This window comes from Palaemon carinicauda, chromosome 35, assembly GCF_036898095.1.
Source record: "Palaemon carinicauda isolate YSFRI2023 chromosome 35, ASM3689809v2, whole genome shotgun sequence".
NCBI lineage: Eukaryota > Metazoa > Arthropoda > Malacostraca > Decapoda > Palaemonidae > Palaemon > Palaemon carinicauda.
Genome location: NC_090759.1, coordinates 67,400,723 through 67,423,222, shown reverse-complemented (window position 1 = coordinate 67,423,222; position 22,500 = coordinate 67,400,723). Strand labels below are relative to the sequence as shown.

Sequence of the window (22,500 nt, the reverse complement as noted above, 5' to 3'; positions counted from 1 at the left end):
AATTAGATTAGTAAATAACACCTTGAAATTGACATACCCTTCCTACATTTCAAGTGGCAGATTAGGGAGTCTGAGTCAAGTGTGGTTGGCGGCCATTTTGTGGACATATCCGAAGCGTAAGCTGCCCTATCTATATATATTCTTGTTCCCTATAGAATTTGTGATATTTTGTTATATATTTATCTGCATAAATATCATATTATATATTAAATATATGTATTTTTTTACGAAATTTCCAAGTACTCAAAAAATTACCTTTAGATATGGCCCCTGATATGAATGTAATTTACAAAATAATGAAGATTTTTTTACATATTTCTATTTTAGGATAACATATGTTTATTTCCTAAAAAAATTAGCCACTTCCTATTTCATTTGGGTACCCAAAAAAATTCATGAAATTTGGACAATTTTTTTTTGGCCAAAAAAAGTTACCCTTTTTTTCTCATTTCAGATCTTCACCTCCATGGGTCTGACTTCATCCAAAATACATCAAGATGTGTCCTAAACATTCAAGAATCAATTCCTAAAAGGATTTGTGTATATATGTATAAACTTTTTTTTTATGAATTTTTATGTCAGGTCTTTTTTTTTCTACTTAATTTTTTAAAATATTTATAATAAATAGTTTTTCTGCAGATGAGTAGTATTTATCTTTACAGTTGTTTTAAGCATTCATTGAAGTTTTTTTTGGCAAAAGAAAAAAGGAGGTTACTGCAAAAACTGATTTTTCACGAATTTCTTTTGGCGTCGGGGTCGTTCGCGTCCGAGTATACCCTTAAAGGGGTGTCCGAGGACCGTACCTATCCAGGGTTAAGGGTAACAGTGGCAGGTGATGTAACCGCACCATACTGGTTTTCACTCTGCATCCCCTCTCCCCGGTGCACCTTCTTGACATGGAAACAGATTCAGCACACGTGTGCTTGGGTCATCACAAACCAAGCAAAAATTAAAGCGGCTCGAACTGCTTCCCACAAAACCCATGGATCAGGGAGATGAAGCCATACGTCGGCAATATCCGCCCTACTTCCTGCGCATTTACTTTATTGTTTTGCCTTTGTATAAAAGCATTAATTTGTCTGTGATAAACTATATGTAATATATATATATATATATAATATATATATATATATATATATGTGTGTATATATATATATATATATATATATATATATATATATATATATATATATATATGTATATATATATATATATATATATATATATATATATATATATATATATATATATATATATATATATATATATATATATATATGTGTATATATATATATATATATATATATATATATATATATATATATATATATATATACATATATATATATATATATATATATATATATATAAATATATATATATATATATATATATATATATATATATGTATATGTATATATATATATATATATATAAAAAATTTTAGGTAATTTTTATTTTTCCTAACATACTTACCGAGAATTACTTCCTTAGGAGGGTCACTTGGTGACCTCTTTCTCGACCATTTTTGGCGCCGATATCCCTCACCCCGTACTCCATACAGGCCTACCCCCGCCGCCACAGAATGCACCCCGAGGGCAGGATTAGGTCAGGTCACTGCCTCTCTGGCGATTCTCCTCATTCAGTCCGCCGTATAGCCCAACTTGGCAATGGAAGGATGGCACTCGGGGACGGAAGGGAGGGCCATTACCCGGAAGTAATTCTCGGTAAGTATGTTAGGAAAAATAAAAATTACTTAAAATTTTTTATTTGTTCCAACACGAATACTTACCTCAAATTACTTCCTTAGGAGACTTCTACTTTAGGAGGCGGGAGTGCTATTCTGACACTTGACTAGGCACGTAGGGCCTAGAGGGCTATGGAATGCGGGGGCCTATCAGAGTACGGGAGTGAGGGTAACTGCGCCACCTTACGCTATTACCTAAGATTTTACCTCTTAAAAATTCTTCTGACGATTTTCTCCGGATGTAGTCGCGAAGAATGTGTTCATCGTTGGGTACAGCCTCTGGCCTTACCGCTACACAGCCCGAAGGCGGCCATGACTGTCCCAATGGAGAACCTGTCCAAGGATTTCCTTGAATAACCCTTGAGGTAGTGGGCACTAAAGTTTGACTGGTGCGACCAAGTACCGGTCTGTAGGATCTGCCTCACCACCATGTTTCTCTCAAAGGGCAAGGGGGTGCTCAGACCCCTGATGTCATGGGTCCGGGGAGTGCCTGGCACTGCCATCTTATCCTCTTCATAGGTTCTAGCGATGCCTTGTCTCAGCCAGCAGGAAATGGTGTTCTCGGGAACTTGCTTCCTTTTAACACCTGTGGAAATGAAGAGGTTCCTGATACCTGGTTGGAGTGAGAGAAGTCGAATGACAAACCATGTATCTTTCCCACTCTCTTATCGGACGCCAAGGCCAGCAAGAAGACGGCCTTGAGGGTGAGATCTTTGTTCACGATATCTTTCAAGTGTTCAAAGTGGGAGCGCCACATCATCTTCCGGACCTTGCCTAAATCCCACTGGGGCACCTTTCCCGCCTGAGGGGGGTAAGACTGCTTGAAGCTTTGACAAGCATCGCTATGTGTCTCGAGGCCCCCAGGACGATGCCCTTCCGGAGGAAGACTTGGCCTAAGGCAGCCCGAACCCCTTTATATGGCTGGGATTGACCTCTCCACTTTGTCCTTGAGAAACACCAGAAAAACTGCCATGTCTGGGACAGAGGCCTTAAGAGGTCTAATGAACCTCTCAGCGCACCACTTCGCGACGGAGGTCCATTTTGTTTGGAAGACCGCGGGTGGCGACTTCTAAGGAATAGAGACATTCTCTTAGCCGTGGAGGAAGAATATCTTTCTTTCTTCAGGAGCAGCTCTTAGTCTTCAGTCGTGAAGATGTAGGGAGAGAGGCCTGCCGAGGAGCTTGAGAAAGTGAGGCTGGTGCAGAAGGTCTGACCTGACGGACAGAGGCCACGGCGGTTGACTCGATAGGTCTTTTAGGTCCGCGAACCACTCTTCCTGCCTAGCCACCAGAGCGCTACCAAAGTCATTTGTAGGTTTCGAGCCACCTTTATTCTGCTGAGCACTTGTCTTATCAGCGTGAAAAGGGGGAAAAGGCGTACACATCCATATTGTCCCACTTGTGCTGAAAGAGTCTTCTAAGGAAGCTTTCGGGTCTGGTACAGGGGAGCAAAAGACTGGGAGTTGGGCGTTGAGGTTGTTGCAAGGCGGTCAACCACCGGGGAACCCCAGCGTTGAATGTTGAGCTTGGCTATTCCTGGGAGAAGGGACCATTTTGTCCCTACTATGTGGCCCATTCTGCTGAGGTCGTCGGCCAGAACGTTTTACTTTCCGGGAATGAACCTTGCTAACCTCACCACTTGATTCCCTACCACTCAATCTAGATTCTCTATGGTGAGATCGCACAACTCCTTCGATTACAGTACCCTGCTTGTTTATGTATGCCACTACCGTGGTGTTGTCGCTCATCCACGCCACGGTGTTCCCCTTTAGCAGACTTGCGAAGTGTAGGCACGCCTTCTGGACTACTTCCAACTCCAGGACATTGTGAGGAGTTGTCTCTCCCCTTCCAACCAGGTCTCTCGTGCCGCTTCGTCGGGGGGAAGGCCTCCCCACCTCTGGTTGGAGGCGTCTGTGAACAGTAGTAACTCGAGAGGGCCGGTCCCGAAGGACGTCCCCCTGAGTGAGTTCGACTGGCAATGTCACCATTCTAGGGAGGGTCTCGTGTCTGGAATGACTGGGATTAGCACCTGCTGCGAATCCGTCTGTCACCAGAGGTTCCTGAGATTCCATTGGACGGAACTGAGCCTTACCCTCCCTTGGGGAACTAGGTTCTCCAGAGAGACCAGGTGACCTGTCAGCCTCTGCCCGTCTTCCGCCCTCCTGGGGTGTTCTGACAGGAACGGCTGACTAATGAGCCAGAGGTTTCATATCTTATTCTCCGAAGAGAAAAAATTCTCCCCGAAAAAAGTCTAATGTTATTCCCCAGTAGTTCATTCCGGTGGAAGGGAATAGATTTGGTTACTTCGGGTTGATTCAGTTCCCCGGATCCTTGCAAAGACTGGGGGAGACTTCTCCCTTGTCCCTCCAAGAGGACCTTTGAGGCGGGAAGAAGCCACCAGCCGTCCAGGTATCTGATAAGGCGTACGCCTCGTTCGTGCGCCCCCACTGCGACAGCCGTGTGGACTCTCACGAACACTTTGGGCGTTGTTGACAGACCAAAGAAAAAAGGGGGGATCCTGAATTGCAGGAGCTGGGAACCCTATTTTACCCGGGGGAACTTCCGACCCGAGGTGTGGACCGGAATCTGGAAGTATGCGTCCTTGGGGTCGATGGTATCCTACAGTCTTTCTCCCTCAAGGACAGCAGGACTGAATTCTGCGTGTCCATTTAGAAGCCCGTCATCTTGACGAACCTGTTGAGAGCTGACAGATCTATAACCGGTCTCCACCCCCCGGTCGCTTTTACTGCCAAGAATAGGAGGCTGTAGACACCTGCCCCTGGGAGAAGAACTTCTTCCATGGTACCCTTCTCTAGCATGGATGACACCTCCTCTTGAAGGGCGGTCCTCTTTAACGGGTCTTTGGGATCTAGCCATTCTATCCGGTTGGCCGGAAAAATCGTGGGTGGTTCTGTTAGGAATGGAAGTCCGTAGCCCTTCTTTAGTAAGGACACTGTCCAAGGTTCCGCTCCTTGAGCCCTCCATGCTTGCCAATGACGCCTGAGTTACCCTCCAACCCGAGGGTTGGGTGGGGATAGGGGCCTCCCACTCTTATCTTCTTCTAGAGGGGCGGCCTGACCTGTCTCCCCTAGAGGCGGGGTAACCCGACCTGACGGAGCTAGAGGGCGCTGGAGCTCCCCTGCAGAGGGGCTGAGGCGTTGCGGACCAGGAGGAAGAGGGGGGCTTCTCTCCTCGTAGTGCTGGTAGATGCTTGGGGTGTCGCGGCACTATCCGAGACAGACCTCTATAGGGTGGTCTCCTAGGAGTCGTAGGTCTGGGGACGTTAGTCTCCTTCTATTTCAAGACCTTCTCCATTATGGTTTCTAGTTCCTTCAGAGGAAACAGAGACTCTCCCCCCAAGGGAAAGCTGCGAATGGGTCGCGTTTCCCCGTCTGGTGCCTTCCAAGACACTACCGCCAGAACAGTGTCTCGCTTCCAGAACACCCAGTTATCTGTTAGTGTGAGAGACTGATAGTTCAATAATCCTTAAGGGTTGAAGGCCTTGCTGGACAGGGTCCTCGGGGTCAAAGGAGGCTTCCACACCTCCCAAAGAGTAAGCCCACCAGTCCAGCCAAGAGGGGAGGTTTACTAAGTCCCTCGACATTTTCTCCATCATGGAGGCTCCTGCTGGTGAGAACCAGACTGGGGCTGAAGAGGCTCTACTGTCTGAAAACGCCTTGACTAAGGATGACCTGCTGACCCTCAAAAAGGCTTGACTTCCCGGAAACTACGTCCGTTGTTGCAGGTTCCGGTACCTGTGGTGTATTCTGCAAAGGCTAACCACTCTCCTATAGACGGAGTCCTCCGTCAGGGATCGCTCTTCTCTGTCAGCCGAGGACCTGGATTTCATCTGCGGGGACGCCCGCACCAGGGGGCCTGGGTTACTGCAAGCAACGCTGGTTCAGCGGGGACTCCCGTCGGCCCAAGGCTCTGGGTGCCGAGGATGCGGTTCCCGTGGGCTGACCCGACAGCGGGAACCATTCCTTCTGACCCGAAGGCCGCACCAGCCGGGCTGGTTCGGCCAGGCCGCCCGACCAGCAGCGCGTTTCCCCCGCTGGGCGGGGTTAACCGTAGGCTTCGGGGACTTACGCTTACCTGTGGAGTCCTTCCTACCGCTTGATCTCGAGGTGCCAGGTCACCGGGCACTCCCCGGGAGCTTCGGTTCTGGAATACCAGGCACTCCCTTGCGGTGGTACCGGTTTCCCCGGCGGGGAGCTCCGCACCAGGTTCGGGGTCAGAACCGGCAACGCCGTACCGTCGAGGACTACTGTTCGTGTATTCTCTCCGGGGGACGCGGACGCGGATCCTCGTGGGCTGACCCAACGGAGGGAACCGTTCCTTTTAAGTCCGAGGGCCGAACCAGCTGTGCTGACTCGGCCAGGCTGTCCGTAAATAAGCCCGCTTACACCTGCGGGCGGGCTGAGGGACGCGGACTCGGATCCCCGTGGGCTGACCCGACGGAGGGGACCGTTCCTTTTAAGTCCGAGGGCCGAACCAGCTGTGCTGACTCGGCCAGGCTGCCCGTAAATAAGCCCGCTTACACCTGCGGGCGGGCTGAGGGACGCGGACTCGGATCCCCGTGGGCTGACCCGACGGAGGGGACCGTTCCATTTAAGTCCGAGAGCCGAACCAGCTGTGCTGACTCGGCCAGGCTGCCCGTAAATAAGCCCGCTTACACCTGCGGGCGGGCTGAGGGACGCGGACTCGGATCCCCGTGGGCTGACCCGACGGAAGGGACCGTTCCTTTTAAGTCCGAGAGCCGAACCAGCTGTGCTGATTCGGCCAGGCTGCCCGTAAAGAGGCCCGGTTACACCTGCGGGCGGGCTGGGGGACGCGGACGCGGATCCCTGTGGGCTGACCCGACGGAGGGAACCGTTCCTTGTAAGTCCGAGGGCCGAACCAGCTGTGCTGATTCGGCCAGGCTGCCCGTAAAGAAGCTCGGTTACACCCGTTGGCGGGGTGAACCGGAGGCTTCGCGGTCTTACGCCTGCCTGAAGAGGCCTTCTCGCATTTCTCCCTGCGAGGGTTATATCTGCGTCTAGAGGATGGCCTTCGTGGTGAGAAAAAACCCTGGGTTGTCGGTCCGGGGGACGCTGCAAGACAGACCTGGGAGGCTCCTTCTCGGCGAGGCCCTCGGCTGCAGAAGAGACTGAAAAATACGCTAAGAGACTGGAGAAGAATTAGAGACATTTTCCCCCACATGGGGTCATCAGAGGAGACGTGGCCTGCTTGCACCAGGACTCCGTCTCCCCACACACTCCCGAAAGTAGTACTTACCTCGAACTACTTCTTAAGAGTTAACTTCTACACAATAAACCAACCTCGTCTCCTACTCTGGGTAGGAGAGGGTGGAAGGGAAGCTCAGCCCGGCGGGACGCCCGGCGCTAGTCTTCTTAGGCGAACCCTTCGTCGCCCACTTCCTCTTGGTGCTATACCGCACCCACTCAAACTCTTGGGGAAGAGCAATGGGCACTTCCCCGCAACTGACTTACCTCGTCCCCTACCCTGGGTAGGGGAAGATGGCTGTATAAGAATCTCTATTCGACGAGGCATCGGGAATTAAGTTGGCGAGGAGAGGCTCGTCTTCCTACGAGCCTCTTGGATGTATTCTTCCTTTTAGTGCCGAAGTGCACTCACTGCACTACGTTCCAGGACCAGTAGTCCTGACACGTGGTTGAAGAGGAACATAAGCTGCCCCTACACGGCAACACCGAGGATAAGGGGAGGAAGAATGATTTCTTGTAAAAAGTTTTCCTTTCAGCTATCAATTCCTTGAAGAAAATCAAGGAATACCGTTCCATAACGCACACAACGCACGACACAAGCACTAAGGAAATGAATTAAACACCGGGTAAGGACACGGTTGAAAAGTGAACGCACAGGAACACTTGGGAGGTACACTGCGAAAAAACACAAGTCCCCACAGTGGGAACACGTGGAACACTAAATGCGCACAAAGGATCGAGTATAAGAGACTGGGAGTGAGATGTTGAGCATCTCACGACCAAGGACTGAATGAGGAGAATCGCCCAGAGAGGCAGTGACCTGACCTAATCCTGCCCTCGGGGCGCATTCTGTGGCGGCGGGGGTAGGCCTGTATGGAGTACGGGGTGAGGGATATCGGCGCCAAAAATGGTCGAGAAAGAGGTCACCAAGTGACCCTCCTAAGGAAGTAATTCGAGGTAAGTATTCGTGTTGGAACAAATATATATATATATATATATATATATATATATATATATATATATATATATATATATGCAGAAGAACCACAGGGAAAATGAAAATACGAAATATACAATTAAGTCCTGACTCGTTTCGTGATACTTCTCCAGAGTCCTGTGGTTCTTCTGCATCTGAGCATCACGTTTTCCTGTGATTTTTACGCATATATATATATATATATATATATATATATATATATATATATATATATATATATATATATATATATATATATATATATATATATATATATACACTCACACACACAACACACACACACACACATATATATATATATATATATATATATATATATATATATATATATATATATACATATACCGTGAGCAGACAGAATGCCTAATGACATAATGCCTAAGGACAGAATGCCTAAGGACAAAATGCTTAATGCTTCAACTCGGACAAAATGGCTAACAGACATAATGCCTAATGGACAAAATGCCTAACATACAAAATGGCTAATGGACAAAACATCTAAAAAGTGATAAAAAAGAGAACTACTATGCATTTCAGGCAAAATATAGTGTGTTTTTCGTAAATATCTCCCATACTAAATACTTGATCAGAATGGTACTTTGACACAGCAATCGATACCCCTACTCAAAATTTTTTATACTTTAATCCACCGGCAAATCTCATTAATTAAGGCATTTACTCTTGTCATAATAAAGCCCAAGTCACGTGAATCGGGTAAATAGGTGAAGCAATTCGAATGCATACACACCCCCGTCCCACCCCTTTCCTTTCCTCCCTCTGTCTAGACCCTCCTCCTATCACTCTAGTAACCCAGTCTCCCAATCTCTCCGGTGTCACATACTCTGCCTTTTCTGTAACCTTTTATATTGGTTAATAACTTATAGAATTGATATGTTGGGTCCTTGTTACAATTCTTATTTAAACACTCTTGTTAAAAGTATGGTGCCATTCTTCTAGAGATTTCGTGGTTTTACGGAAAATTTGATTCTATTCTATGATGCACATTCCACATTTGAACTTCGTCAACTTCTCTGAACTATTCCGAGCTATGTAATTTTAAAATATTCAAAGAATTCACTCAGAATATCTTCAGTTTAGTGGTCCACTGAAGTAAAAAGTTTGTGAAAAAGATCAGCCACATCCTCTGGAGGAACAAAACCAAAGGATGTGTTTGTTTAATTATGAAATCATTGTCATTATTCGTTATATGGGTTCTAACTGTAAGATCTTTACTAATCTCGAATGATATATTTAAAAATGCTAAATTAGATCATTTTGTCTGGAAGGCCTATTGCCCATTAGGCATTTTGTCCTTTAGACATTATGTCTGTTAGGCATTTTGTACGTGTTGAGGAATTAGGCATTTTGTCCTTAGACATTCTGGCATTAGGCATTATGTCATTAGGCATTCTGTCCTACTACCATATATACAGTATACACAAATATACATACATATGTATATATACACGAATGTCAGCCAACTGACAAGATGAATGGTGGAAACGTGCTGCAACGATGGGAAACAATGATCGTATGCATTGCAAAATGTAGGCGACATTGTACTGTATTATTATTATTATTATTACTTACTAAGCTACAACCCTAGTTGGAAAAGCAGTATGCTATAAGCCCAGGGGCTCCAACAGGGAAAATAGCTCAGTGCGGAAAGGAAAAAAGGAAAATAAAATATTCTAAGAAGAGTAACAACAATAAATATCTCCTATATAAACTATGAAAACTTTAACAAAACAAGAGGAAGAGAAATAAGATAGGAGAGTGTGCTCGAGTGTACCCTCAAGCAAGAGAACTCTAACCCAAGACAGTGAAAGGCCATGGTACAGAGGCTATGGCACTACCCAAGACTAGAGAACAGTGGTTTGATTTTGGAGTGTCCTTCTCCTAGAAGAGCTGCTTACCATAGCTAAAGAGTCTCTTCTACCCTTACCAAGAGGAAAGTGGCACTGAACAATTACAGTGCAGTAACCCCTTGGGTGATGAAGAATTGTTTGGTAATCTGTGTTGTCAGGTGTATGAGGATAGAGGAGAATATGTAAAGAATATGCCAGACTATTCAGTGTGTATGTAGGCAAAGGGAAAATGAACCGTAACCAGAGAGGAGGATCCAATGTAGTACTGTCTGGCCAGTCAAAAGACCCCATAACTCTCTAGCGGTAGTATCTCAACGGGTGGCATGCACACTGCCATCGGACGCTTGTAAACCGACTGACGATAGATGGAACGACTGACAGAACATTAAGTGCCAGGTGTGATATAAAGGGATGCACTGAACCAAATCCAAGAGAAACCCCAGCGACAGGGACCCTGGAATCACATCCACCAAACCAACAATGACCCTACAGCAGTGTAAGCGGCACCCTGTCTCATCAGAGACAACCCTGCCATGATGCAGCAGATCCTGAACCTAGACTCTCTTTTTATGGCAGCTGTATACTACTAAAAGAAGGAGCGTGGACAGAAGGCCAAAGCACGTGTGTACTGGGTAAGGCCGTACTGAGCATGAGATGTACTCTATGGACATTAAGATAACTTTCCACAGGAGCTGTATGAGGTGTCCTGTAATTACATCGCCGTAACCCGAGGATTGACGAGCAACTATTCAAGATGGTCGAGCGAGTCAGGCCACAGATTGGGAAGACAACTATCCTGAAGGAACCCCTGTAGGGTGGTCTACGTGTCGCCATCATCTTATGGTACCTTGCTACGGGTGACTATTACAAGAGTCTGGGCTATGACTTTTGTGTGGGAAGCAGCACCATTTGCATGTTAGTACCCGAGACGTGGAGGGCCATCATAGAAGCATACGGTGAAGTTTACGTGGCTCCCTTCAACCCCACTAGAACGGAAGGACTTGGCAAAAGGCTTCGAGGAGCGTTGGCAGATCCTCCACCCTGTAGGAGCCATCAACAGGACACATAAGGATCAAGAACCCAGTGTAACGAGGGTCCCACCACTGTACATACTTCAATTACAAACTGTTCTTCTCTGTGGTGCTTCTGGCTGTTGTGGATGAAGACTACAAGTTTCTGTATGTGGATGAGGGGGCTGTTGGGGACGAGTCCAAAGGTGGCATCTTTGCCCATACCCACTTTGCAAGACTGATAGATACAGCCCATGCCAAACTCTCATCAGCTGAACAATTGACCTTACACCCAAACCAGACACCAATAGAGTACTTCATGTTTGGGGACGATGCCTTTGCACTTCACCCATTGCTAATGAAGCCATACCTGAACTGAGGATTCAAGCACGATGAGAGGATCTACAACAACTTCCCCATCAAGGAACATTGAGAGGTGGAGAATGCCTACACGATCTTGGCAAACAGGCAACCTAAACCACAATGCCTGCATCCTGTCACACTTCCCAAACCACTCCCTCCCCCTCCATCACTCAAGGCCACACTAATTATGCTATAAATCTAATTGTTAACATATGAAACCAAGTTAACACAGCCAAAAGTAACGTCAATTGTATCCATTTATATTCCCCATAGGTTAAGTGTAGTGCACACTGTCATATAGCTCATACTCCAGCATGGTGAAGTTGTTGTCATGGCAGCCTATGTCCTCCACAACATGCTGCATGCCAGGTCACCACCCCTAACCGATGGCAATGGCGAGGAACCCAAGACCCTGACATCATCTCTGGCCAATGGCGACTAGATTTGGCATTGGTGGACATCCCCAAGCATCTCACAAGTGATACTATTAAAAGTTATTCCTAATGCGACAATCATTGCACTTATGTTGCATTACTTTGGCATCTTTATATCCTTTCAAGTTTCTTATTTTGTTACGATATTCATGTAATCCTCATTGTAGACATGTCCAACCATATTCATTCTATTGATTGTAACTATACTGTATACATAAGTGAGCACACACACATAGGTAAATGTTATGAATTTATTAATTAACAAAAGTGTAGGACATAGGGACAGAGGCAAGGAGGGTGAGAGTTAAAATACTATATATGGTCACTATCCTGAGGCGGTGGGGACAGCGGCAAAGTTACGAAGCTTGACATGGAGACATCATGGAATCCTGGGTACATGGGTGTGGAGGACTGGTAACTGGAAGTTGGTGGGTGCTGTAGCATGCGCTGAAGCAGAGCCCACTGCTCCCTTGTATATGCCCCAATGGCTGACGACATAGCTTCTGATGCTCCCCCTTGCAAAGGGTGGGGTGTTGCAGCAGGCAGTGCCACAGCGTGTGTGGCAGTTGCAACAGGGGCAACAGGTGCAGTGGTAGGAACAGCAAGTGTGGGGGCTAGGCACTGAGACTGATTAGAATGATGAGACACAAGTCTGGCTGTTAGCGCCACCAACTCCAAGGAGATGATGTGAGCTTTGTCCTTTGGTACAGGCCGTAGCAGATGTGCCAGCCCGTCCGTCACACTGCCCTTCCAAAACGCTGTGTCCGCATCGTGGGTCCCACGCACCTGTTGGATGAAGGTGTTGGAGGCATTCCCATGCAGGTCCACCATCTAGGAATGGAAGTAAGATACATGTTAGTGACATAACCAATGTCATACATTACACATTAACTTGTCTTGCTTCTCCTACAGACACTGCTGATTCTGCTCAACTGTATACCCCTAGGAACTGACTGGTGCAGGTGTCTGCTGCAGGGTAGGTACTATATCTTATGTCCATATAATGCTATACATACATACAACATCCTTTCAAAACTATACTATACAAACATACAATGTCCTGTCAATACAAGACAATACTATACAGACATACACCGATATGCAGACATACTGGTATATAGCCTTCTGCATTCAATATTATATATTACTAATGTGGTTATATGTTATTTCAATTCAGGGTGAATCATTTTTTATACTTGGTGTGCAGTAGAGTAATTTTTACTTAACATGTTCATATTTTCCCTTAACATAGTCATAATGTATTTGCCAATCTCCATGCAATTTTGTATTTTGATCATTAACAATGTATAACCAAGTTAATTTTTGAAGTGATGTCATTTGATTACAATAATATCAAACGCATTTGGTCACAAATACACTGTCATTACCCGTTAACATAGATATTTCTGGGCTCCGAGCTGTGCCGCCCAGTGAAATGCTCCTTTAGCACCATTTTTAAGGTATATAACTGCTATATATTACCAGAGAAAAAATTGCATAGGAATGCCAGGTTGAACCCAGCTCGCTCACCTATATAAGGTGTCGATATAATACTGGGGCGTGATAATTCACAACCAGAGGTCTCGCACCATTTAGATATCTCCTCTTCAAAATCCCTGCCACAGCGAGGTGCCGATCAACACAACTACCACCCACGCCAGTGACGTCACTCCTTTATAGCACATCTTTTTATGAACATTTGCATATTTTTCTCGCCCAGAAATAGATTTTTCTTTCGTCAAAATCCCTTTTTTGCAATCTTCATTTGCTGTCCTTCCTCAATATGAAAACTAGTGTATTATTTCTCTCACCTTGTCAAAAAACGTCCTCTCGTTGGTGTTGATATTGGAACTCCTAACCACCCTGATGTGCTTGCGCTCCGTGGCACCCAGTTCACGGGGAAGGTCAACCACCTCTTTGTCTGAAGAGATGTCCTCACCGCGAGGCACATGGTAGACGCTGGAGGGCCCTGCCACTGGCTCACGAGGTAGCGGAGTTGGTGGCTGGGCTGCAGTAGCTACCCTCTGGGGGGTAAAATTGTTAATTATTATGATTTATACATGGCATGTCTCATTTGTTTCCTTTAGTATAATTCATTTTAATTACAGTACATTAATGTTGATTGGTCTTTACATATATGTTTTGTACTGTGATGACAGTTTGTAATTTAAACTACTTTATGCGATTGGGCACTAATAAAGCTGTCAACCTTTATAATTCTAATTATTTACCCGATTGGTATGGATATGCCGATAACATGTAAAGCAAAACATGACAATTGCCCCATACAGCATGTTGGACCTAACACAATGTACACTGGTAATTTCAACATCTTTGTCAACCATGGGTTCAATTGGGGACTACGGAGCACTTGGTGCACAAGGTCTAACATTGACTATGGGGGCTATTGAGTATCAAGTAACTATCACATACCTGGTGCAGGCCAAGGGTCCTGGTTGGCTGCTGACGCTGAATATGTTTCTCCATGAAGGAGAATAGATTGTAGATCCATTTCTCCATAGCAGTAAGCTGTGTCCATTCTGCATCACTCCTGTCCATTTTGGTAAGGATCTGACCGAATCTTGTTCTCTTTGTGCGCAGCCACCATGTAAGCTCTTTGTAGGTCAGTGGTGGGGTCATTGAGCGGGCCTTCTCGGTAATTGTCCGTTTCTTCTTGGCGATATTTTTGTATTCGGGTGCTCCACGGTCGTACAGGTATGGATGATTCTGGAGCCATTCGCCAAGGTCCCTTTCCACCTTCTTGGGTAGGGTGATGTGACGAGACTGCACCGCACCAACTGTGTCCTCTTTGTCTACCACCTCGACTGATTCCATCAATGGTTGCGGGGCTTCTTCTGACTCCAGTTCAACCTCTTCCTGATGCTCCTGTGTTATACAAAATTAAACACTTAACCTTTAAGTTAAAGCCAAGGGCCATAAAAAGTATGATCCTACTGCTAGTACATTGGAGGAATAACCAAAAGCATGAATAACGAAAATACTGAGTTCAAATTGGTTTCACTTGTGCTTCATCCCCAAAGCCAAACTCTTCTTGCTGAAAAAGCTCTTCATTTTAATCCTCACGATCGACTTGTTTTACGGGGCATACAAAGAGAATTATTACCGCTGAAAATTACATGACATCAATAGTTCAGCGACAACACTAGTTATTCGTGTTTTGAGGCACTTTATGTCTCCCTGCTGCACCAGGTTAAGTCTATAGACGCAAATGATACGAATATTGACGTGGTCAAGCCATCAAAATGTGTATCCAAATGATTCAATCCCATAAATGAGATGAAGAAACAAGCCCTCAACGTTTGCAGTTGGAAATTGTGGCCAGTAGCAGTCAACGATTACAAAGGATTCTCTTATAACAAAATCCAGCACTCAGCAGTTGATAAGGTAGTGAGGCTGCCGACATTGCTTGGTACAGATAGCTTCGCCGATATGACTACCGACAACATAAATTATCTGATCGATGGCCATTAGGATTCATTAACGGTGAAGATCTAGCGGAGATGACGATGTTAGCAAGTGAGGATAAAGGCGAGCAAATCAGTTGGTAGAATTTATAAAAGCTAAAATTTTGAGATAAAATAGCTAAGCTTTTTAAATGTAAGTAATACTGTAGACTTCCAGAGCGTATGAATTGTAACATTTGCAATACTCGAGGGATTATTGTACCTAGTTAAAAGTTTAAATAGCACAGTCTTACTCCTATTAACAGACAATGGTTTATATTTGTGTAGGAACAAATAATTGACGGACAAGAAACAAACCCCCAGGTAGGTATGGTCTTCAGTATCAGCACTGGTTCTTAGCGGGCGATGTGTCATCAGTTAGCCAACTAATTCTGCATCGGAGGTGCTATGAACCTGAACCTGTGGGATTTCAACCTAGGCTGTACACACTGCGTCCGTGCCTCGCATATCGATACAGCGGCCATATTAGATTTACAGGAAATTTACTGGGAACCATACAGCATCGTAAACCCCCAAAACTAACATATGAAAAAAAATTACAAGTGCCGGTGAAAAATGAAGCAACACATTTGGCCAGAGTCAAATGTGACCCGACTCAGGCAGATAGGTAGTAGACTGCCGCTCACATATGTCGCTACCTACCGCATCTACTTAGTTACCTACTGAATGACTGCTCTAGTCTAAATTGAAGTTTTCTCCTATCTAAAGGACAAAAGGTTTTTAATTACATAAGAAGAAAGGATAATTTCAATTTAATGTTCATAATCTCAACATGCTGTCACTTGCTAGTTGCTCAGTATCATTATTGAAGTTAATTTCATCTTCTAACATTTTGTCTTCATCGTCCAACATCTGATAGACAGAGTAATCCTCCAACTTAATGGCATTTCCTTCACTGTGAGCACTTCCTGCCTCCTCTTTGGTTGGTTCATCATCGATTTCCTCCTCCTTGACTGTCACTTCTTCTGTCTTGATATCATAAGCCATATTTTCTATGGGCATTCCCTCGCCTGTTTTTACAACGAAAGAAAAAATACAAATACAAATTTGAACACCAATAACTGAGGGTATTCTTCACAACTATGCATAGTACAATATTTCTGTGTTATAAGAACAATAATTATACAAAGCTTTTAGCTTCTGAAAAGACAACTTTGATGCAATGCATTAAGGTACACTATGGGACTTCAATAAGTGAATAAATATACCTATATCTCCAAAACCATGAAAATTTTATAAGTCATTTGTACTTTTTCTTACTATAAAAACCTGAGCTCTTTACTATGGATATATTATTCCAGCATAGCAGGAAACTTGTCATAAACTTTTTACATAAGGTGTAACACCCCGTCGCTACTCAGGCAGGGGGTAGACCAGCCACCTTGCTCACACACGCACCCCGTGTATTACATCTCTTTTGATTGCAGACAAGACTTGCAGGGGGATAGGTGATGCCGGGCCAAGTACGAGTACAGAGCACAGGTTTGTACAGTAAGGAAAATACAAATTAATTCCAAATTTGTCATTTGTTCTTACACACATACAAAAAGTGGGTGTAAGTACAAAACCAACTAGCTGGGACTTGATCTGGGTTAAGACTTTGAGCTTGTGCAAGTGCGAGATTGGTACCCTTACACCTTGTCAATTCTGTTTATTAAGCTAAAGTTGACAGCCTGGGCAATTGTGGTAAAAGAGTGAAAACTATGGATGACTTGACCAAGTAAGGATACTGGAGTGGGAAATACTCTTCTCACTTAACCTAGACATTGCCAGACTCCCCCTCACAGAGAGGACAGGGATATACATATCACATATTTCAGGCTACACAAGGGAAATAGTTGTTAACTGCAGTAGGAGGTAGGCCAGATTGCAGTCCTGCAGATGCTGTGTCCCCGAGAGAGGGGAAGATGTAGGAAGAAAGGGCCCGTCATTCCATCCATTCATCCCACACTAACACCGGGTAACTTCTGCCCTTAACTCACTGTTTCTTGTCCTGTAAGGGAGCTAGGGTAGCTTACACCCCTTGTTGTACTGCCACCAGAGGACCTATGGAGAATGTATCCAGGTTCCTGTGGGTTATGTCTTGCTGGTACAGTAGTGGGCCGTGAAGGTGTTCCGACACTTTCAGACACCAGCTTTAAGGACCTGCGCTAAGTTCCTTTTGAATGCTAGGGGCATACTAACGCCCCTAATATTGTAAGCTCTGGGTCTACGATCTCATTGAGGAGAGTCAGGATTCTATGCTCGTTTGTTGACCTGGCAAATCCAAGCCGAGGTTGCATTCTTCGTGACTCTCCTCTTGACCCTGCCCATGCTTACAAAATCGTTTGATGTGCAGGCGAGCTCTGGTATTTCGTTTGACATACTGCCTCAGTGCTCTCACAAGATATAGTAAAAGTTGATCAGTATCATCAGTTACATGACGGACTCAAAATCTGGATGGGGCCAAACCTAGAGTCCGCTACAACCGGATTCTGAGTTTTGGCAATGAACTCAGGAGCAATGTTGAGAGTTACTTGCCACCATCCCCTTGAATGGACAATGTCATATGAAAGAACATGCAACTTGCTGACTCTTGGCAGAGGCCGGAGTGAGATAGGAAAACTGTCTTAAGGGTCAAGTCACAGTCTGAAGACTGACACAGCGGTTCATAAGGTACTCCTTGCCTAATAGGGTGTCCATTTGCATCCCGAGGTATGGAATTTTCACACTAAAATTGATATTAATAATACTTACCAGGATAATCTAGCGAGCCCTGAATCCCAACCACCTCACCAAATTTTTACCACATTGGCAACCCTGATATCTGCTATTCTGTCCTGTCATTGGCAAGACCGACGGCTGGAACAAGAGTTCACATAACTCTCTTGGCAGTAGAGTAATAATGAAGTGGGGAAGGCTAGTGGGACTAGCTAAATTTTCTAGGTAAGTATTATCAATATTAATTCTAGTATGAAAATTCCATATTAATAACCATTACCTTAGGATAATTTATCTAGCCTGACTATCCATGTTACATGGAGGTAGGAATGGAGATTTTTAGTTCTCTTTTTATGAATAGGAGGTAACAATAATGATTAAATTATACAAGAAGATATTGGATAAAACTGTTCAATTCTTGCCTGATACAAAGCAGACTGCAAACAGAAAGGCCAAGGGAGAATTGAAGGTTGGTCGAAACAGATTGGCTGCATAATCATTCGGAAAGGGGTAGAACAGTCTTTAGTCCAACAACCTCTGAGAAAAAAAATAAAATGTTCCGACCTATAGCATTGCACCGACTACGAAGCGAAAGGTGCCGAGAGAAAATGGGACCACAGTTGAGCCTCATTAATTGCAGTTTCTTGCTTCGCAGCCAAGGAGAAGAAAAAAAAATATTTGATAATTATTTACCCAACATGAAGAATTTGATTTTTAATAGTTGGCAACAGCATTGGGAGGGCCATGAACAATGCAATACTTATTAAATAAAAATTGCGGGTCCCAATAATGTAGTGATTCGGAAATAATATTGCAGGGGGCATGAAACCTGCAAGTACTATGACTGTATAAACCCTTACTCTTGATCTTGCAGAAGACTGCAGCACAAGTCATCTGGTGTTCCTCCTGTAATGAATGAATGAATGACTTAAAGTTTTCAGGCATCCTGACATCTAAGGTCATTGACGCCGGTAACATTTAATTTATGTATACAAAAATAAAAAATGAAATAAAATAAAAAATTAAAGAATATTCAATTAAAATATGGAGTTTTTATGATAAAACAAAGTTTTGTGAATACTTACCTGGCAGTTATATATACATAGCTAATTATCTCTATTTCGGCAGAATTTTTCTAAAACTAGGCAACCGCCTTGTGGTGGTTGGGTGGTAACACCCGTTAAAGGGTGGTAGGAGGAATCATTCCCGTTTTCTGTTCTTCAGTTCATCTCTGCCGGCCGGATCGATAACACGTTGGTCCGCCATTAAGAGTTTTTCTTCGCTTTCCCTGCTCGGTGTACCAGTCTGCTTTTTTGGTGAAGTACTCTGATTTGGGGTTTTGGCGATCGTTGTATTTTGTTTTCTCTTAGCTTTTTTTTGCTGTTTTTCATTATGAGTGAAAAGAGTCATTACCGTATCTGTGCGAATGAGGAATGTAAGGTGAGACTACCCAAAATGGCGGTTGATAAATCATAAGAATTGAATGTCATAAAAGTTAAATATTTTTCAGAAGACCTGCTTCTGAAATAAATCTAAAAATGCCACTTGCATGGTAGGACACATCATTTTCAAGAATCTTGGCAAGGATGAACCTGCCACCCTCACCTCGAGCCTCAAACAAATATCTATTCCGCAAGTTGTTATAATTGGGGCATTCGGTCAACAAATGCCTTTAAAGAAAGAAGAACAAAATGAGTATATAATTGATTACCACACTGATAATCAATATGTAGAAGTCATTTTTTTTAACAAAGTAGCTTAGGACAGTAAGCTATAAAGGGATAGTAGGAGACACATACTTGTGTATCCCATGTAAGCAACTGCTGTTAACTCCCCTCAGTGTTAGCTATAGGGAGATTCCTCTACCAAGGTAACTCCAACTAAAAGGGTTCTAACGCCTAGGGGTAGAAAAGTGTACAAGTCACTGTCCCTTTTTATTTCTAACACTGTGGGGTAAGGATGACTGATTCAATCAGAATATTGAAGAAATACTATTCTTTCAATATAGGAGCGGTACCAGCAGAAGCTCGCCAAGGGTACCCAAGATATGTTGGAAACAACTACTGTATAATCATACCATAGTTTTCTATTTGCAGTATATGCTATGTTGCAAATTACTGGCTACTGTATAATTTTATATAAAGTAGTTCAGCCATCATGCTGCCTTTGTGGCAAGCAAGTGATGGCACAGTCCAGCTGGCATGACGCCAACTGGACTATAAGACATAAATTTGTGTATCCCACCTAACCTATTTGCTGTGTCCTCCCTTAAAAAATTAAATCAGAGAGTTTTCTGATCAGGGAGACTCAAGAAAAGGGTTCTACCCTTTAAGGGTAAGGAGTGTAACACTCCAGCCCTTTAAATATCTAATATTGTAAGGTAATCTAAAAAACTGATTTCTAATCAGAATATTGAAGTTATATTCTTTCAATATAGGATTGGGCTCAGCAAATACCTGGGTAGGGATACCCAAGATATATTGGAAAAAACTACTAGCATAATATATACAGTAGTTTTCTATCTGCAGTATACCCTATACTGCAAATATACTGATTACCTGTATAAACATATACTGTAGATCAGCCGGCATGTTCCGGCATAGCTAGTTCTTGCCGGCACATCCAGCATGATAGCTAAAAGAGAGAGAGATAGCATGGAGTGAAGGCTACCTATTACTGTGTATGTATATAGTAATTAAGGCTGTACAGTCTAATTTTACTGCCTTTCTCCAGAAATAAGGTTCAAATGGAAGGGGAGAATGTAACATTCAGGCTTCCATCCAGCCACAGTACTATTGCCGGCAAGGTCCCGCCGACACACTGCCGGCAGGCTAGTCTCCAGCAGTACTAGTACAGTCGGCATACTGCCGGCTGAGTCAGTACCTGTCTGTGCCGGTCTGGCTGGCAGTACTCCGGCAACAGAACTTGTGGCTAGCAGTTCAAGGGAGAACTGAAAAACCTTAGAGACAGAAGGGACTTCCCATTCCCAGCCATCATGGCTGCCGGCAGCCGCCGACAGCCGTCATGGCTGCCGGAAATTGGCATGGCTACCAGCAGTATGCATCGCCGCCGGCAGCCGTCATAGCTGCCAACAGATGAAAGACACATAGTCGCCGGCAGGCTAGTCTCCAGCAGTACTAGTAAAGTCGGCATACTGCCGGCTGAGTCAGTAACTATCTGTGCCGGTCTGGCTGGCAGTACTCCGGCAACAGAACTTGTGGCTAGCAGTTCAAGGGAGAACTGAAAAACCTTAGAGACAGAAGGGACTTCCCATTCCCAGCCATCATGGCTTCCGGCAGCCGCCAGCCGGCGACAGCCGTCATGGCTGTCGGCAATTGGCATGGCTACCAGCAGTATGCATCGCCGCCGGCAGCCGTCATAGCTGCCGACAGAAGAAAGACACACAGTCGCCGGCAGGCTAGTCTCCAGCAGTACTAGTACAGTCGGCATACTGCCGGCTGAGTCAGTACCTATCTGTGCCGGTCTGGCTGGCAGTACTCCGGCAACAAAACTTGTGGCTAGCAGTTCAAGGGAGAACTGAAAAACTTTAGAGACAGAAGGGACTTCCCATTCCCAGCCATCATGGCTGCCGGCAGCCGCCGACAGCCGTCATGGCTGCCAGCAATTGGCATGGCTACCAGCAGTATGCATCGCCGCCGGCAGCCGTCATAGCTGCCGACAGATGAAAGACACACAGTCGCCGGCAGGCTGGTCTCCAGCAGTACTAGTACAGTCGGCATACTGCCGGCTGAGTCAGTACCTATCTGTGCCGGTCTGGCTGGCAGTACTCCGGCAACAGAACTTGTGGCTAGCAGTTCAAGGGAGAACTGAAAAACTTTAGAGACAGAAGGGACTTCCCATTCCCAGCCATCATGGCTGCCGGCAGCCGCCGACAGCCGTCATGGCTGCCGGCAGCCGCCGACAGCCGTCATGGCTGCCGGCAATTGGCATGGCTACCAGCAGTATGCATCGCCGCCGGCAGCCGTCATAGCTGCCGACAGATGAAAGACACACAGTCGCCGGCAGGCTAGTCTCCAGCAGTACTAGTACAGTCGGCATACTGCCGGCTGAGTCAGTACCTATCTGTGCCGGTCTGGCTGGCAGTACTCCGGCAACAGAACTTGTGGCTAGCAGTTCAAGGGAGAACTGAAAAACTTTAGAGACAGAAGGGACTTCCCATTCCCAGCCATCATGGCTGCCGGCAATTGGCATGGCTACCAGCAGTATGCAACCCCGCCGACAGCCATCATAGCTGCCGACAGATGAAAGACATATAGTCGCCGGCAGTTGTCATGGCTGCATGCAGCTGTCATAGCCGCCGGCAGCTGGACAACGGCAGTGGGGAGGGAGTCTGGCCGGCACCGGCAACCCACCGGCATCGGTAAGGTTGCAGGATACCGTTCTCATAAAAGAAAAGAGGGAGAGGAAAAAGGGTCCTATATGAGGTGTGGTAGGAGCTGGCAAATTTGCCAGACCTAAACACCTTAAAGAAACTATTTCAGTATCGGCGCCATCCAAGGCAGCAGGAAAATCATCTATTCTCCAGCCTAGGGTGTGCCAATACAGTTAAGGGGATGGCAGCAGTGCCACCTCCTCTCAACAAGGGAGAAACAGAGTTCCAGCGCCACGCCATCCTAGGCCTAAGAAGATACTACACTTCAGCCTAGGGTCA

General features: G+C 45.2%; 1 protein-coding gene across 6 annotated transcripts in view; it reads right to left on the bottom strand.

The window, feature by feature from the left end:
* LOC137627835 (uncharacterized) overlaps positions 1–22,500 on the bottom strand; it is a 102,028-nt gene that overhangs the window by 37,776 nt on the left and 41,752 nt on the right. For 4 of the 6 annotated variants that reach the window (XM_068359236.1, XM_068359238.1, XM_068359235.1 and 1 more), the window contains exons 6-9: positions 15,915–16,138; positions 14,077–14,529; positions 13,455–13,667; positions 11,881–12,474 (exon numbers count right to left, since the gene is read on the bottom strand). In XM_068359236.1, the coding sequence (XP_068215337.1) occupies positions 11,956–12,474; positions 13,455–13,667; positions 14,077–14,529; positions 15,915–16,138 (1,409 nt within the window). In that variant the 3' untranslated portion in view covers positions 11,881–11,955. Of the gene's footprint in view, positions 1–11,880; positions 12,475–13,454; positions 13,668–14,076; positions 14,530–15,914; positions 16,139–22,500 lie in introns of those variants that run through there. The other 2 variants (XM_068359239.1, XM_068359240.1) reach the window with 2 other exon arrangements.